General features: G+C 37.2%; 1 protein-coding gene across 1 annotated transcript in view; it reads left to right on the top strand.

Annotated features, from left to right (window-relative positions):
• LOC144797907 (extracellular calcium-sensing receptor-like) overlaps positions 1-19,928 on the top strand; it is an 87,237-nt gene that overhangs the window by 37,058 nt on the left and 30,251 nt on the right. Inside the window, exons 4-5 of the mRNA XM_078668708.1 lie at positions 4,284-4,294; positions 4,460-4,468. Of these exons, the coding sequence (XP_078524834.1) occupies positions 4,284-4,294; positions 4,460-4,468 (20 nt within the window). The remainder of the gene's footprint in view (positions 1-4,283; positions 4,295-4,459; positions 4,469-19,928) is intronic.

The following is a 19,928-nucleotide window of genomic DNA, read 5'->3' as shown; positions in this document are numbered from 1 at the left end:
CATGGAATAACAAGTTTCAAATTTAGGAGTTATACATGCACACTAATACTTTTGGAACAGAAGGAAGTTTGCAAAGCATGACAACCATTAGAAATAATTTGTTACAGAAAGTTTTCAATTATAAGGTTTCATTTCATTACAAATTGTACATTGCCATTAAATGTGATGTTACAGTGAGAAAAAACATCTTTAATAATTTTTTCCTTATTGTGATCTGCTCTGCTCCCTGGCATCTTCAAAGAAGGATTGCCTTCTATTTCTGCATAAGTTTCAGGGTCATTTATGTTTTTGTCAGAGATTTTTTTCTTGGTATTGTCACCTGCATTTGCTAGTACAGTGGACCATGTATTTCGATCTTCAGATGAAGCTTTCCAGTAACTCTGTACACTGGTTTCGCTTTTGTGGCCAGTGACTGCCATAATCTGTCGAGCTTCTAGACCATTATCTGCAAGCAATTGCACAGCTGTAGCGCGCAGACAATGGTTTGTGTAAATGCGACTTAAACTTGCTTTTCTGCTGATTTCTTTCATAAGTCCTCCAATTGTGTTTTTTCCAAGTGGCTTTTTGAAATACCAAACAGTGGCACATGCAGCATCCTCCACAGTAAGTTTCATTGGTTGAACATAGAAGTATGTGCAATCTCTGGGCAATTTTGAAATATAAAATTTTAACGATTTCACAGGACACATATCATTGTCTGGCTGGGCATAGATGCGACCTCTGTTTTGGTATCTTAATTTATCATCTATTTCTTTGTGGTTTTTTGTTTGTTCGTTAAAAGTTAAGGTTGCATTCTCTTGGTTGTTTTCATCTATTTGGAAGGTGAAAGCATTTTTAGGCAACTCCCGTAATCCTTCCCTGCCACGTCTTGCAAGGTGTAGTTGGGTATCAAAAAAAACTTTGTACTGCAGTGAAATAGGTTCATCACATTTCAAGATACCACAGTGTTTTATCAATGACAAGTCCTGTGCTGAGATAAATTCCTTTCTTATACTGATATCTCTGCCTTCTCTACGTTGTTTTTTTAAAATTGCTACTAACACATTGTTTGCGGGTGAAAATACAGCATCATGCATGATATTAACAGCTCTGCTAAAAGGAGGATTATTAATTTGTCTATTTAGTCCAGCCCTTGCTGATATAAGGCTTTGATTACTGTAACATTCCCCCTTAGCATTTCTTACCTCTGCATAAAAATGTCTCAGAAGGCTACAGAGTTCAGGCAGTGGTTTCATCTCAAAGTCCGGCTGATACCCATTTTCTACTAACCAGTCTCTGAATATTTGAGTCGCCCATTTTGTTGCTGTTCTAGTGCTGGTTTCAGCCCTCTGCTCTTCAAGTATATCCAGTTCATGTGCAGCAAAGTTTTGGTGACGTTTTCCAGTCTTCTCCATTTGAACTCCAGCAGATTTATTTACCCATTCATCAATGGAAAGGTGTCCAAATAAATTGAAAGATATTTGTTGAGGTTTTTCACAAAACTGTACATATCTTTGAGGATTTGCCATTGCTACTGCTCTGCTCTTCACCTTGGCTTGACTGTTGAGCTCACTGTGATTTTAAACAATAGAATGGAATGCTCTTGGCAGCTTGTGGAGATTAGAACACTCAGTTAAGAGGGCCTTTACCAGTGAATACAGATCTCTGGAGCTGCATTGTCTTCAATGGAGCTCTCAACATTCCAATGCTCTAATTAGTGATATAGCCCCGGTGTCTTGGAAAACAACAAGGTCATAATTATTTATATACGAAAGACTGGGTCAGAGATCCTACTTTTAAGCCCAGCCACGGTCCAACTAATCAATGCAAAATTATTATAGTTACTTGAGACCTCAGCATCTTGCTCCCTCACTGAGACTCCACCTTGACATATAGTGCAAGATCTTGGTTGCTGAGTATTAACAGTGCAGAGCTCATTAACAAGAGCACAGCGAGTTGTGTCACTCTTTGCCTGCTGAACATCCATTCCAGAAAGCCCCAGAAATGATTCACTGACTTAAGTGCTTAAAAGCAAATCAGGGGGACTCACGGACTATCAGTCTTGCTCATCAAGATTCACTAGCGGTGCAAATTGATTATTACGCCCAATTCTAAAACCTTGTAGAGTTGTATTGGCTGGCAGGACCAGACACAAAGATAAATGGTGCTCATAATAAGGAGGCCTGTAAAAGAAACCAAGAGGAAAAATACTAACACCGCCATTACTAGAAAAAGTCTAAAAATACTAGGAAAAACATTTCCTTACAATCATTGGTTATCTAAAATTTACAATATCACTGTCGCCTAGGATAGTCATAGGGGAGCAACCAACCCAAGCCACACGGTGTACCAATAAAATATTTTTATAATCCCACACCTTAAAATTCGAGTGACATACCTTTTTTGGAAGCTGAGTAGGTGTATCCTTTTCAGGATTTAACAAAGGGGAATACCCAAAAGAACAACAACATATGGCCAACAGGCAGGAGGTAGTTAAACACTTGTAACAAAGAGCACTGTTATACAGATGGAGGCTCTCGCGATAAAATGTGTGATGACACCAAAGGCACAACTGACCTATTTGGATCAGGTGCTTGTGCTGATGTGGCCGGAAGCATGTCTGACTGCGGGCTTTGTTCCGACCTGTGGTGACCTTTATTCTTTGATGCTTCAAGGGTAATATTTATAGAAGAGGAAACTGTAGAGGAGGAAGGACAGCTAGTTTTAACCATACATGTAGCCAAATCATCAAACTTAGAAACATCCATAGCTTCCTTTTGAAGCATCTTCTGCTGCTCTTGGCACACAGTTAGAATTTTCCCAAATGATATCTCCAGATTGAAAGGTCTCTCTCTCTTTCAGAGAGTCCAGGTATTTTTTCAAAGTTACTGAGAATCTTTGTAGCATTGTGTCCCAAATGGAGTTCTGTATACCCCCCATGCAGTTTTAGGTTTCCAAACCTGATGTTGGAGAAGGAGATATCAAATCTACAGTTTGTCTGGATTTCCGCGTATGCTTTGCGACTGGAGGGTGTACTGGTGTAGTATTAACCAATAGGTCCTCCCTGGGCTTGGGCTGGCAATACTCCCTCGGGGTTCTCTCTGACGTAAGTCCACAGCAACCGGGCTAACCCCATTGAGTGGTTTGACGCGTAACTCCTCTATATCTATTGAACCTGTGGCAGAAGAGAGAGCTTTTCCTCTGCATCCTATGGACAGAGGCCTCTCTGCTAGGTCAATTCCTTTCGAAACCACACTTGCAGCTCTAGCCAGAAATGAGTGTATTGTGGTGGGGTCCCCAAAGGTGCCTTGTTGTAAGTAGCCTTCTTGTTACCCGTAATATTGGCTTTCTATCAGCAACAGGGAAGGAAACACAGTATTAAATTGCACAGGAGCAAGAAAGGAGATCACCGAGAGCTTATCCCCCCAAATCAAGTCTGGTCAAACTAATGAATCCAGCAAATCTAGTCCACTTACTGAATTCCTTTTCTTCTCAAGCCAGCAGTTCAGGAGGTATGATATACGATGAAGCCAAGAGATGGAGCCAAGCCCGGCCTCGTCCAGATGTGGATGGGAGCAGACAAGCATGCTCTTGGCCTGGGCACACCTGTGCACCCTTCTCCTGTGAGGGAGACACACGGGCATCAGGGATTGTTGATCCTCCTCCTCCCTGCTTGCAAAGAGTGCTGAGAGATATATATTTAGCAACAATGTTTATTAAAAAATAAAAATGACATAGTTAGGATTTTATTTAAAAACGAAATATATAATTGAAATAGATAAAAAATAAAACAGTAGTTTTTAAATGTATCTATTTTACTTATCATATACACAAACTGTACATCAACTAACATAAATTAAACATATATTTATACTTTATAATGAAACAATAAATGCATTTTAAAATATCAAAATTGCAATAGTTTTTAAATTAATACATATAACACACAAATGTAACATTTTTATTAGTTTTATTTCAGCAAACAGTCATACAATAAACATACCTCACAGCATTATCGTCATATAAACAGTACTCTACTAGTTGTTCATAATTCGTTACAAAAAAAGTATTTAACATTTTAGAAGCATTGCGAGATTAAATCCCGCTGGTGATGGGGGCCCACATTTTTTGTCCAAACTCCTTTCTTTTGGTACCCTTATGTTTGTAGATAGCCATTTGAAATTGAAAGATAGATAAAAGTTTAACTTGCCAGTTATGAAACACTGGAGGTTCGATATCTAGCCAGCATGAGGTGATACAGAAACGATACGCAGACATACAAATAAATAGGAAAGCTTCTTCAGCTGCCGACCTTGTTTCTATCTGATCCATTTCTAAACCCATAATAACCATTTCAGCAGACAATTTTGCGGTGACCCCCAAACTATTATTCAAAAAGAATTCAATGTCAGAAATATATTGAAGAAGTTTAGGGCATCTAAAGAACATGTGGATAGAGTCAGCGGCTGTTTCGTCACAGCGTTTGCACGTGTGATTATTGCTGTTTTTCCATTTAGCCATCTTTATCGGAGAATAATAGAGATCATAGATTGCTATAAAGTGCTGGCTTTGTAGCGAACCATTAAACAATAGTCTGATCGATAATTGAATAGACCTTGTAATATCAATATTAACCATTGCCAGTTTCCTTTGCCATTTATTCTCGATGATGGTTAAATCATCATCCATCAGATTAATAACCATCTGATAGATAGGTCCAATTTTATTTGAACTTCTACTAGCTTCTAAAATCTTGTTTTTACTCATACAGATATGCTGAATAAAGCCCTTTGAGTCCAAAAAGCTGGATATCTGAAGGTATTTAAAAAAAAAATTCTGGGAAGATATATTTAGTTTGTAAATTAGAAAAAGAGACAAATAAAGTATCAGAATAACGATCTCACAATTTACAAATGCCTGCAATATGCCATCTCTTCATGATTTGATCTTTGAAGATTTCGGGAAGCATATGATTATTTAAGATTGGAGAATAATAATTCAGGTTGTTTAATCGGATAACTTTTTTTTGATCTGGCGCCATATTGATATTGCTGTTGATATAATTTTGAATTTAGTCTTCTTATAATAGCTGGGTTTTATGATTTTAATTAGACATTGGGAGACTTCCTCCCCTAACAGCATCCCGTAAATTGAGGGATTGATTGCTTCGTCCAGGCTAATATCGGGAAATATTAATATGCCCATATTTTTTAGAGAGATAAGCCAGTAATATAGACGGAAATTGGGAATCCCCCATCCACCCTTCAATCTCGGAAGAGAACACCATCTTAAAGCACGCCTAGATCGTCGATAGCCCCATAAAAACCTAGAGACCATTCTATCTATTTTCGCAAAATAAGATGCTGAAAACAAGAGGGGGATTGTTCGAAATAAATATGGAAATTTAGGAAAGATCAGCATCTTCAAAATATTTGCACGGCCGTAGAGAGAATAAAGCTTTAATAAAGCATCAAGGATTGATGCTGTCTGTGATCATGCATATGCAAGTGTAATAAGGTAGTGGTAATATGAACCTATCTAGTGTTAAAAGACAACTAACGTGGTTTCGAGCTAATATAAGTGCATCAGGTGGACATGATGTATCCTAGTACTACGGCTGAACCATGCGTCATGGATAAGTGAAATTATGCAGGTGTGGGTGGTGATAACATGGACATAACAGTAAACGCATAAATTATGCCACATGATACATTTTATTACACTTGCATGTGCATGATCACAGACAGCATCAATCCTTGATGCTTTATTAAACAGATATTGAGATATTCTCCTGCTATAGACCCTAATGTAAGATTTTTGTTTATAGATATATCCCCTGTTGAAGGGCAACACTGATGCCCGAAATGCATTTGAGATCACTACATATCATGTGATGGCTACAATTAACGGAAATGAAAACCTTGGGATTATTTGAAAGGATTGTTCTATACCTTTAACAACAAAGCTTAGGTCATCGAACTGAAATGACCATTAAAGGATTTATGTTATAAACTTCAATGAACATTTTGTGATTAATTGAGAATACTGACTCAGTACTCTTGCTAATTGTATTCCTTGTAACTCAGTTTGGTCCAGACAGAGAAGCCTGAGTTGCACGTGACAACATAACCAACAGCAGATACACCTAGGAACATAGGCTGTGCGCTGCCCATTACTGATCATAATATTGATGCAATGATGTTTTTTTATCAAAATCAATATTCTTTCCTAACAACCTTGCAATTGCCACTGCCATCTCTGACTTCGTTGGTTGCTTTTACCTTTATCGGTGGTGGTGATTTTGGGACATGGGAATATGGGATCTAATCACACTTATGCCTGCTCAATGGCTGACTGCAATGATGGCTGTTTGGGCATAACCAAAAGAAAGGACTGCCAGGGAAAAGTACAAGCTGCATTGGCTTTGTGTCATGCTTACATTGGCAACTGCTACCATATAAGGTGTTTACGAAAGTCAGGAAAATGACTCCACAGAGTTGTAGAAAACACCTCATGAAGTGAAGAACTCTTATTGGGAAGAATGAACATGGATTCATTTAGACTACAACAGAGGGGCCAGGCATCGACAGAAAAAAGGGCCTGATTATGATGGCGGTGAACCTGCCACTGACAGGCTGTTGGTGGCGGGTTCACCGCTACAGTGAGGCCAATTCCCACCAGCCAGATTGTCATGACGGGCATTGTGATGGCGGGCGGAAAGCCTGACTGCCAGGAATCGGACAGAAGCAATCGTCACAATTGCCCGATGAACCGCCCACATCTTCAAAATGATGTTGTAGCCTAGCAGTCACCTTCGACCAGATTACGATGCTGGATTCATCCACCATGGAAAGGCTGGCGGGGATTGACTTTGGGGGCCCATTGCTAGTCCCCCTTCTGCAGGGTCAATTCTTTTTTGCACCTGGGGGGCACCTATGGTGCCCCCCTACATTTCCCTGCACTATGTGGCAGGCAATGCGTGGTGCTTGCCACGCAGTACAGGGAAAAGCAAAACCTGCCTTATTTAAATAGCAGCGGGTGCTGCAGCCAGCAGCACTGCAGCAATAGAAAAAATCCCTTTTGCGGCAACCGGGGTGGCAGCCACATTGTAATTTTACATGTGGGACTGCCGCCTTATAGGACATCGGTCCCCATCACCGGGACGATGGCAGAGGGACCTTCATAATGATTGTTTGGCTGTTTTTCTATTGACATGATTACTTTAAAATATGGTTATAGCATAGTTATGCATTAGTTAGAAGAGCTTCTTTCATTTGTTATATGCTGTGTATACTTTAGACAATATGTTAGAAAGACATTAAGTTAAGGGGTGTGCAATGTAATGACTTCACAGTGCCAATGGTGAAGTAAGGCATTGTTTTCAAATTTTGTGTAACTCTATGTGAGTCCAAGTAGTCATACTCAGCACAGAAACATTGATGATGTCCTGATATGGTGACCTGTGGACACGAGATGCTGTAGAAGGAACCTGTGAGCTTGTGATCCAGCGGGCTATAGAAAATATATCATAAACTACGCTACCCAACTTCATAACCTATAAACAAAATTCTATACTAAACATGGACCCATTTATGAACCTGATATATTTTGGGCCTACTGAATCAGGTGGTCAGAATAAATCTATATACACATTATTTACAAACTATAAACATTTTATACATTTGCAGAAAGAATATTGTCATTAGAATAAAACCCAACCATTTAAACGACCACCATAGGCGACGTGATCTAGCTAATGGTAACCTATACTTCTAAATAATCAAGACCAGCTTGTTTGTCAAAAGTAAGATTTTATTTTCTAAATTATGGTATATATGTTGTAAGTCTTATAAATGAAATTTATTTGCAATAAAGCAAGCATGATGGTAAGAAATAAGAAAAATACAATTTAAGCAATTGAATTAACTTCAAAGAATTATATAAAGTTTAGCATTTCTAAAACCTATTTCCCTAACTGAGCTAAATAGACAGAAATTAAAGTAAAGTTCTTTGAGGATTCTTACGTGCTCCACGCAAAGTCCAGCAGCACATCACCCTCATCGGAAAGTCAGAAAGCAGCAGCCAGCCCAACCCTAAGGGCATGACTTTTTATACCTTTCTACGCTAACTAAACTAGCAAAGGAAAGTTTTCAGAAATACTCGACGTCCCATTGGCTGAGAGTGACAAGTGACATGTCACCCGATTCTTAAAAAGTTCCACAAAATCATGTCTTACAAAGACCATTGTCTCTTCCACGTGAAGCCAGAGGCTTCCTGCGATTGCAACTTTGTTTTAAGTCATCCTCGCAGCTTCCATAGTCTTACGGTGCAACTTCCGCGGATGCCAAGTTAAGGACTGACAAAAAGTTCACTTTCGACCTTGGCCATGTCCGACAGAATGATGTCAGCTCATCAGTTTTTGCTTTGTGAATGCAGCTTCAATAAACGTTTTAATTCAGAATGGGCGTCTCGTGACTTTCTGCAGAAATATGGATTAGCTCTTTTTGTGCGGCTCAAATAGTTAGGCCTCAAAAGCAGGCAACTTATGATTTCTAGTATAAAACAAACACAAGAAAAGTATTAATGTAAGAAATAAAGTATATTCTGTATCCACCCCATGGTTTACTAAATAATTAACCCACCCGATTAATCAAAATGTTACCTAGCCATTGCAAACAAATAAAGCAGCGTTTATATTTACCAGTCTCCGTTTTTCTATGAGACCCATATGCACCTAGAATAGTAGAAATGACATCACACAGACGAAAAAAAGCAAAACAAGCACATGCTTATTTTAAATATGCAGCAGTTAGTAATGACAAAAACGAAAACAATAAATTATTTTATTATTTTGCACGAACAAAAAGATGCAACATTTATGCACGTTTATGAGCACACATGTTAGTCCCCCCACGTGTAAAGTTTAATCTAGGTTGTATTAGCACGACATATCACAAATCATTAATAATTTTATTCATGTTATGGAAATGTGACTTTGCGAGTTTAAACAAAATTTTGTTTTCTATCTCGCTCCATCAACTCCCTCATCTGGTGATTAACAAATCACCACACCAGCACTCAAAATTTTGGTAAATTTAATTTATAAGAAATCGATTCAAATTCATTGTATTAGTAAACCTAAAAGTCTGTTTCAGCATAATCTTTACAATTAACATGACGCTCTCTATGTAACTCCTGCAATTCAATCTCCCTTTCCTCTTCTTTTCTGAGTTTATAAATTCTCTTCTTTTCTCTTAAATGCTTCTTTCTTTTATGCAACAGACAACCTACTTTAGTCAAAATAAAAATGAATATAATTATAATCAAAGGTGCCAGAATCTTGCCAAGAATTGAACTTCCGATATTATGAAACCAGTTTTTAATTGCTTGAAACCTATTTGAAAGTTTCCCAGTAAAATCTTCTTCTTCTAAAGGAATTATTTCAGAATGCATTTGTGTAATATTCTTAATATACATTTCAATATTTTTACTTTCATCCGGTATATATGTACAGCAATGTTGGACATGTAAAATGCCACAGACTCCTCCCTCTTTTGCTAGGAGTATGTCTAAAGCAAGACGGTCTTGAATTACCATGGATCTAATTGCAATAACTTCAACATTCACTAATTGAAACCCATCAGCAGTGTCAGTTGATAATCTATCAACTATAGTGGACAATTTTCTGATTCTCCCTGCATTTAGGGTTATACCAACAAAAGGTATTACAGCTTGGAAAATATCTCCCAGAACTTCAGTAAAAGTTTCTCTTTTAGCTCTATTTACATAATTATGAATTTTAAATAATCCTTCTGAATCTCTGTCAACATGAAACACTTTAGGAAAAACAATTCCCACATAACAAGTTCCATACCAATGGTCTGGAAGGTTGTAGTAGGCTTTATCACCACAAACAAAATAAATTCCAGGAAAGATAGGATCTTTTCCACCTTTAAATCCCCAACCTCCCATAATCTGATAAGTATCTTCACAGTTGCTTGCACCTACAAAATAATTATCAAAAAGTGTGTTATCTCTTCTAATGCAAAGCTTTCCACTAACAGGTTTGTCTATGTGAATTGCAATATTTTCAAGCATTTTGCCATTTAGTTTCCCATCCTCTTTTTGCCAGAATGATGACTTAGTCTGCTTGACTAATTCATTTCTCTTATAAATTGCTCTTCTCTCCTCAACCATATTCAGAAATTTCTTCCCTTCAGCACTTAATTTACATGTTAGATTATTCTTGTAAGCATACTCATAAGTGAGTTCATTAGTAACAAGGAAATATTCTCTCAATTGTTTAGCTTTCTTATGCTTATTTAAAGCATTATCAATTTTAACATTAGCAAAAATCTCATCATAATTTGAATAGTAATATTCTAAACGACCAGTTTGATAAAATAAACTAGTTAATACACTACATGTAACAGCATAAGTGAGAGGAAGCATATTATATGTTACTCCCTCAGAAACAGAAGCGGGCAACTTAACGCATACATAACAATCCTTTGCATCCATTACCTTTACATATTCACTCAAAAGCTTTGTGAAAGTATTGCTTGAAAAATCACCTATTGATTTATCTTGATGAATGTTAGGCTGATGATCAATTACTTTTGCAGATGCACTATGTTTAGTTTGGCTAACCAGAGCTTTGCTTGTTAAGTTAACTTTGTGTAATTCTCTATTCATTTCTAAAGGTATAATCACAGCTAGTACCAACCAGAGCAGAACTAAAATGAGCAGACACACCAGAGTCATCTTACAGCATCTTTTAAAAACAGAGCATTTTGAAGTGCTCTCCTTAATGTAAGGCATTTTTAGGTTAGTTTTAGCCTCAAAAATAAAATTAAAAATAAATTTTAAAATTTATATACACCCCCCTTTTAAAATATATTTTTCTTTTATAACCCTAAACAAGATTTCTTCGACCTTATGTCATACATAAGTTTTCTTCTATTAGACAGTTTTCTTCGACCTTGTGTCAACTAACAGGATTTCTTCAGCCTTATGCCAATTTAATAAATTTGTACTTCAATCATTGTCACTAATTTCTTGGATTTCGTTTTCTTCTTCACTACTATCATATATGTCTATAACAGGTGGAATTACTAAGTAAGTCCACTCAGGAGACTTGTATTTCTGGTTTGGTCTAATTATTCTCTTCCCTTTTCTTGATATCACTTCTATTTTCCTTCCAACTCCAACCTCTTTTCCAGGACTCTTTTGACTACTTATTTCTTCAACTTGTTCTATTGGCCTTTTAATCAATCTGACTCTCAATCTTCCACCAGGCCAGTAGTCTGCTTTTCTCACGTACTTTTTCTTTGGTTCAGAATTATTCGATTCAGATTTCCAAGTCCTTTTCTTTCTGCTTTCACTTCCACCTTCCACGTCACTTTCCTCAGTTTCGTAGTCTGAAATTTCAATTGACTCAGGAACTTCTCTATACGGCAATTTCACTCCTTCAGGAACTTCACTTTGTCTTCCATCACTGGTACTCGGTAATTCGTTCTCCTCCTCTTCCTCAATTACCTCTAGCTTCCCAGATTTCGGATTTTTGTTCCTTACTTCAGAGCTTGTTCTCTGCCTTTCGATACTCTCCTGGTCTGAAACTTCTTTTGGTTCAGCTTCTCTGTCTTCAATATAGACAACCGAATCCTCAGTTATCTTTCCTTTTAACAGATTCTCTTCACCTTCAGAATCTATTTCAATTATTTCTAAGTCTTTTCTTGTCAGATTTCCATTCACTGGCACAGTTTCCAGATGTCGACTTTCTTGTCGATCTTCAGAATCTGGAATTACTTCACCTTCTGTTCTGTCTTTTGCTTCAGAATCAGAGTCATCTGTGGTATCACTTTCAACATCAGAATTCTCAGGAGTTGGTATTGGAATAGTATGACTTGGATGAATCCAGCGCTTCAATCCTCTGCACTTTACAGCATTAGTAGTGATCAAGATTACCTGCCTAGGTTTCTGCCATCTAGGAGATAGACAATTCCTCCTCCGATGTACTTTCGTTCTGACCCAGTCTCCAGGTCTCAGATCATGTGTCAAAACTTTGTCATTTGATTGTGCTTCAGTTCCCACCTGATTAGACACAGAAGTTACCATATCAGATAACCTTTTACAGTAATCCAAAATTGCACTGTCATTTATGCTCAACAGTTTACCTACAGGTACAAAAGCTTGCCTCATAACTCTTCCCATCAAAATTTCATGAGGACTCAAACCTGTCTTTTTATCTGGTGTACTTCTTATTGACATCAAAACAAGTGGAAGAGCATCAGTCCACTTAACTCCTGTCTCTAGACACATTTTCCCAATTCTGTTTTTGATAGTTCCATTTATTTGTTCAACTACACCTGATGCCTCTGGTCTGTATGCACAGTGTATTTTCTGCTCAATACTCATAGCTTCGCAAATTAACTTCAACAGTTTATTATCAAAATGGCTTCCTCCATCACTCTCAATAGTAACTGGAAAACCGTACCTTGGGATGATTTCTCTGAGCATTAGTTTTGCTACTGTAATTGAATCACAATGTCGTGTAGGAAAAGCCTCTACCCACCTTGAGAATAAGCATACAATTACAAGTACATATTTCAAACAGTTGTGTAATGGCATTTCAATGAAATCTATTTGTAACCTGGTAAAGGGACCACCCTCTCGACCAATTATTCCTGTCCCCACCACTGATTTTCTGTTTGGATTCATTTGTTGGCATGACAAACACCTTTGACAAAAAGATTCTGCAATGGTTCTAAATTTGGTATTGAACCATGTCTCTTTAAACAGTCTGACCATAGAATCTCTTCCTAAATGTGCAGGACCATGATATAATCTGGCCATGTCAGAAATCATGCAATTTGGTAAAACTACTCTGCCATCTTTGTAAACCCACACTCCATCTTCATCACGTTGTCTACAATCTGATCTTAACCACAGGTCTTTTTCTTCATCATCTGCTTCGTTTTGTAAATCTCTAATCTCATTCCATGTTTCTACAATAGTTGTTAGCATTAATGAATTTGAATCAGTTTCTGTACTTCTATTCCGATTGTAAGAATAATTTTTCCTTGCGCAGTACTTTGCTGTTTCATCTGCGAAGGCATTTCCTTTGGAAATATAATCAGTTCCTCTAGTGTGTGCTGCACACTTGACTATGGCAATTTCTTTTGGCAATTGTATTGCTTCAATTAATCTTCTAATGAAAACTGCATTTTTAATTGGTGATCCTGTTGATGTCATGTATCCTCTCTGTGACCAGAGTTGTCCATAATCATGCACAACTCCGTACCCATACTGGCTATCAGTAATGATGGTAACTCTTATATCCTTTGATATTTCACATGCACGAATTAAAGCAATCAATTCAGCTACTTGAGCTGAACGAACTCCTTCAAGACATGATGCTTCTTTAATGTTTTCGACTGTACAAACTGAGTATGAAGCTTTCAATACACCACCTTCGGATCTTAAGCATGAGCCATCTACAAAGTAGACAAAATCCGATTCAGGCAAAGGTCTGTCTTTGATGTCTTTTCTTGGTTTTGTGCAGAATTCCATGACATCTAAACATTCATGTTCTGTCTCGATGTCATCAACAATTTCAGAATCAGGCAGTAATGTAGAAGGATTCAGATTCAAACATCTTGAAATCGAAACATTATCTGCTCCTAGTATGATTTTCTCATATTTTGTCAATCTGCTACTTGTTAAATGTTGAGTCTTACCTCTTGTCAGTAATATTTCAACTGAATGAGGCACAAAAACTTTCACAGGAAATCCCATAATGATTCCTTCACTTTGTTCAAGACTGATACTTGTAGCTGCAACTGCTTTTAAACAACCTGGTAATGCTTTTGCAATTGGATCAAGAACTGCAGAGAAATATGCAATAGGTTTCTTTAGGTTTCCATGTCTCTGAATTAACACAGATAATGCACATCCTTCTCTCTCACTGCAATACAGTTCAAAATCTTTCTCATAATTTGGCATACCCAAAGCAGGAGCTTGGCATAAGCTCTTTTTCAGGTTTTCAAAAGATTCCATCTCAACATCATTGAGAATAATTGGATCTTTTACATCTGATTTGGTCAGTCTTTGTAGTGGTTTCGCAATTACTGAAAATCCACTTATCCATTGTCGACAGTAACCTACCATTCCCAAGAACATTCTGACCTGTCTTTGTGTTCTTGGCGGTAACATTGCTTGAATCATTTTTATTCTCTCTATTGTTACTTGTCTTTTTCCCTTTGCAATTCTGTGACCAAGATATTTCACTTCCTGTTTGCAAAACTGTAGTTTTGCTGGGGACACTTTATGTCCTTCTTCTGCAAGGCGATTTAACAGAATTATTGTGTCTGTTACACAATTTTCTCTTGTCTTAGCAGCTATTAACAAATCATCAATATACTGCACCAACGTAGACCTACCTGGTAAGTCTAAATCTTCTAATGATCTTTTTAACAGTTCGTTAAAGATTGAAGGACTTTCTGTATAGCCCTGAGGGATTCTTGTCCATCCAAGGGTCTTACCTTGGAATCTGAAAGCAAAGATTTCATAACTGTCTGGGTGTAGAGGAACAGTAAAGAATGCATTGCAAAGGTCAATGACTGTGTACCATTCAGCATCATATGGAATCTGAAATAGAATTACTGCTGGATTTGGAACCACAGGACAACATGGAATAACAATTTGATTAACCTTTCTCAAATCTTGTACGATCCTAAATGTTCCGTTAGCCTTTTTAACTCCCATAATTGGTGAATTACAAGAGCTACTCTTCATTTCTTCCAATACACCTTGCTTGATTAATTTTTCAATTACAGGTGTAATACCTTCAATTGTCTCTGTTTTCATTTTATACTGTGGAGTGTTTGGAAATTCTATTCCCTGCTTCAATGCAATTTTAACAGGATCTACGTTTTTCATCAGACCCATCTCATTCCCAGTAAAATCCCATATTTCAGATTTCACTGTTTCTTTTAGCTCTTCAGGTAAATCTTTTTCTTCAAATGCAGGAAACAATTTTGTTTCTTCTGCTTCCATCATCATCATTGTCATTCTGTACAAACCATCTTCCTCCATTGTTTGTAATTCAACTCCTTCAGGAGAACAATATATTCTGCAATTCATTTTACATAGGATGTCTCTGCCTAATAGATTTACTGGACTACTATTACAAACCACAAATCTGTGTTTGTCTCTGTAATTTCCAATTTCAACTGGTACTGGATCCGTTAAGTCTGTGTTAATTTGCTGATTACTTACTCCGACAACTTGGATGGTATCCCCAGAGAGAGGTAGGTTTTCAATTTCCACTGATCTAACAGTAGAACGGGTAGCACCAGTGTCCACTAGAAAAGTGATGTCTACATCATTAACTTTCCCGTTTACATAAGGACCAGACTGGTCAACCTCAAGAGTGGCTCCAACAACACACTCTTCCTCCTCTCTCGGGCACCGTCAGCAATAATCATCAGAATCACTGTCTTGGCTTTCTGTCAATAAAAATTGTTGTGAAGCATTTTGCATTTGAACCCTTTGCTGTTTTTGCTGTTTTTGTGGTTTTATTACCTGTTCACATCCCTGAAATCCCACGTTTGGATTATATTTTTGAACTCCCCCACAATTCGGAAAAGGTGGTTGTGGCAACTGGTCCTGACGATTATTCACCTGTTGTTGTTGCTGTTGTTGTAATTGTCGCTGAATATTAAATTCATTTAACCCCTGTTGCATCTGTAGCTGTTGCTGCACGTTAACACCATTCTGCATCTGTGGATTCAATAAGGGATTCTTTAAGTTTCTAGGAGGATGAGGACACTCGTCCCTCCAATGTCCAATTTCGCCACAATTAAAACAAGGTAATCTTTGTTTCAGCTCTTCTATCTTTGGGCTAAATTTCTTTTGGAAATTATTACCTTTAAACTTTCCTTGTATCTGGTTCGTATTTCCAGTTTGAACAAAATTAGTGTTCTTATTTCCCATGCTGGCAATCTGTTGTTCAGCTACTTTTACCTGTGCCCACATGGCTTTCTCCTTTAGCTTCTTCTGTTTTACTTCTAATTCATCGCTACAATATTTTGCTTTTCTCAGAATATCATCTATAGATAGTGCTTGCCATCCGACAATACTAGTTCTGATCATTTCTCCAATTTCAGGTTTTAGTCCATAAACAAATCTATAGATAAAATGACTCATGTCTTTCTCATCTAATTTTTCATAACCACTGTATTGTTTAAAGATTAACAGTAGTCTTTCATAAAAAGAATGAACTGATTCTTTTGTTTCCTGCTCTGTTCTTTCTATTTTAACCCAATCAACTTCTTTGGGTGGAATTTTGTTTTTCATCCAAACAATTACTTTCTCGTAAAAATCCATTACGAGTGGATTTGGGGCACCTGTTTCTTTGATTCGCTCAGGTTCTGTTTTTGGCCAACTAATAGATATTTTACATTCTGTCCAAAGATCAGATGGAACAACAATGTCAAAAAATCCATCCAAATCAATCCACAGAACTTTTGACACTTTGATAAATCTATCGACTTGCCTGTACCACTCAACAGGTTTCTCTCTTAATTTAGGAAAATCATTTGTGAATAACAGAATGTCTTGTCTCGACCATGGGACATGAACATATCCTCCACCTGCAACTTCTCTCATTGGAAATTGTTTTGACATTCTTTCTAATCTTTCATCTTCCTTCCTTTTAGTCCATTTCACTCTCCATTTGTTCAGTTCTCCTAGCTTTTTGATATAGACAATTAAATCTTTAATGTGAACTATTCTTCCCATTGAGTTCAAACTCTCAATGTCGCTTTCTGAGAAATCTAATCTGTAATGTTTTGCAAAATTCTTTTGTTTACTCACATCGATTTCAAGTTCTGCAGCTAGATCCTCTAATTGATCATATTTATTTTTCGTTTTCCACTGAATACTTTTGCAAATGAATAATAGTTCATCATCCCGATAGTAATTTAAACTATCTGGGCCAATTGTTCCAATTATTAATTCTTCAATATTTGCTTTTAATTTGGCCACATCAAGCTTCGGTGTAGTTACCCTGACTTCAGGACTTCCTACATCTGACATAGCACCCATTGGTGTTTTTGGAGATAAATCCTCATTAAAGGTTAAATCAGGCATTCTCGATCTAGAAGTGTTTAATTCTGTCAAATCTGAATAAAATTTTTCAGCAGGCTTTTGAATTTCTGTATTTAAAGGAATAGTTAATCCAGTTTTGTTTGTATTTCTTTGATCAAATACAGGCTGAACAGGACCTATTGTTACTGGAACTGTGACAGCTTCCATGCCTTTTGTCATTCTTTTGATTAATTCTTCTTTAGACCTTAAGTATTCATTATAATCATCATCCTCAACATTTCTTGTTTCTCTTGTATAATCTTTTGGAGGTTCCCTTGCTCTTGGAGTCATTGAAAAATGTCTACCCTCATTTCGAGCATTCTCAAATTCTGGTCTTCTAGGAGTTTCAGTGATTTCACAATTATTTGGATAAAGTTTAGGAGCTTCATTAATTGGAGGTGCACTCGGTGAAGTTTCAGTAGAAACCACCGGAGTAGACCATGATCTAGGAGGTCTCAAAGGCTGATTAGGCTGTTTCTTTCTAGCAGTTGTATATATTTCTTCCATAACTGCATCCTCAGATTCACTTTCCATAGATTTTCCTGTAGGAGAACCCATTACCATTTCATGAATTAAATACAATCCTTCACTCATGTTTCCCTGTCTCCACATTCGTAATCTATCTTCATGAGTTTCTCTTTTCCATGATGGATTTTTAGAAGGTCTTTTAATTCCACTAGCTTCTCTTTGTAACTGATACATCTCATCTTCCCACTCAACTAAAGCTTCAAATTGAGTTGGTCTCGGTTTTGGAACAAGAGCATTCATTTTTTCTCGTAAGTTTCTTAAAACTCTTACATTAAATGAACCATCATCAGGCCAAGCCAAAACACCATCGTTTTTAGTATAACGTTTCCAACTGTCGAACCATAAGACAGTATGATATCCGTATTCACCTTCCATGTACGCTGCAGGTGTTTTATACTTATGAAGTAATTTACCACCTCGCGTTTCGATTTTCTTGTCAGGTGAAAATAAATTCTTAAATTTCTGAAATAATGTTGTCTTTTTCTCAACATGTTTAAAATGATAACTCATTTTCAAAAGTAAAATTTATTTCACAAAATCGTTCGTAAAATATTTCCGGGATGTTCCGCAAAACAACCAATCCGTGCGCGAAACACACCAACAAGCCAATGGCAGTTGAGCTGCGTCACTTTTCAGCTCGACCAATAATTTTGGAGATTTTCCTAAGGACCAATCAGCTCACAGGCCGTCAGAGACTCAGGAGCCAATCAGAATACAGCTTGTGACGTAGGTCACCCAATCCCAGCGCGGCTCTGTGACGTACACAGCAGCTGCGGTTTCTCGCTTCTCACTCCTGGCGCTTACCCTTCCTTCACAAAATCTTTTCACAGCGCCATTTTAAGAACACTTTTCAGTGTAAATTAATTCTTAACAATGACTTATAAAGACAACATCTGTTCGTTTCACTAATTAGGATAGTTTACATACATTCAAGTATCCACACTTCGGAATAGACGGCGCTATTCACACTAAGGATAATATTCAATTGTCAGTAGAGTAACCTTACCCCACCCTTCAAGCAAGTATAATTATGAACTCGCTTTGCTCTGAACCCACCGCGAAGTGAAAGTTCTAAGAGTTCCACTTGAACATAAAATACAACTCAAACTCGCACTTTTACACGGAAAATTCCCTAAATTCAAACACACACGAAATCCGTACAGGACTCTCACCTGTTTATAGAAATCATGCACCGTTAGCAAAATAACGACGTTATCCGTACAGGGCTCTCACCTGTTTATAGATATGAAACATGTACCCGTACAGGACTCTAACCTGTTTATAGATAATCATGCACCGACGTTAAATTTTACCCTTCACTCAAGCTTGGATATAACTAATACTCTCATCACAGTGAGTTTTATGGAAGGCGCTTTGTCCCTATTCTCATGCTGCTTTGATTTCTTAGAAAATCCTCACTATACAAGATTCAGACCTAGCCCTAAAACTGTGCTGCTCGGCGACAACACTATGGTACACGGCGATACCTCTTGTGATACTCGGCGATATCACTACAAACGAACAGATGGCTTGCGTGACTAATTTCTCGCCACACAATCTATACCGGTATAGCTTACAGATAGGCACGAAAAACGAACTTAACAAGTGTTAAAACATTGATCCTATTTTCATACCATGACGCAATCCTTAGCAACCAACATGTTACCTTGGTTACCGCTTAGCAACCATCAATTTCTGCTACCAGATAATTGATCCAGCGGGCTATAGAAAATATATCATAAACTACGCTACCCAACTTCATAACCTATAAACAAAATTCTATACTAAACATGGACCCATTTATGAACCTGATATATTTTGGGCCTACTGAATCAGGTGGTCAGAATAAATCTATATACACATTATTTACAAACTATAAACATTTTATACATTTGCAGAAAGAATATTGTCATTAGAATAAAACCCAACCATTTAAACGACCACCATAGGCGACGTGATCTAGCTAATGGTAACCTATACTTCTAAATAATCAAGACCAGCTTGTTTGTCAAAAGTAAGATTTTATTTTCTAAATTATGGTATATATGTTGTAAGTCTTATAAATGAAATTTATTTGCAATAAAGCAAGCATGATGGTAAGAAATAAGAAAAATACAATTTAAGCAATTGAATTAACTTCAAAGAATTATATAAAGTTTAGCATTTCTAAAACCTATTTCCCTAACTGAGCTAAATAGACAGAAATTAAAGTAAAGTTCTTTGAGGATTCTTACGTGCTCCACGCAAAGTCCAGCAGCACATCACCCTCA

Source organism: Lissotriton helveticus, chromosome 12 (assembly GCF_964261635.1).
Source record: "Lissotriton helveticus chromosome 12, aLisHel1.1, whole genome shotgun sequence".
In the NCBI taxonomy this organism is placed as follows: domain Eukaryota; kingdom Metazoa; phylum Chordata; class Amphibia; order Caudata; family Salamandridae; genus Lissotriton; species Lissotriton helveticus.
The sequence above is the reverse complement of the archived record's forward strand: the minus strand, read 5'-3'. Positions and strand labels throughout refer to the sequence as shown.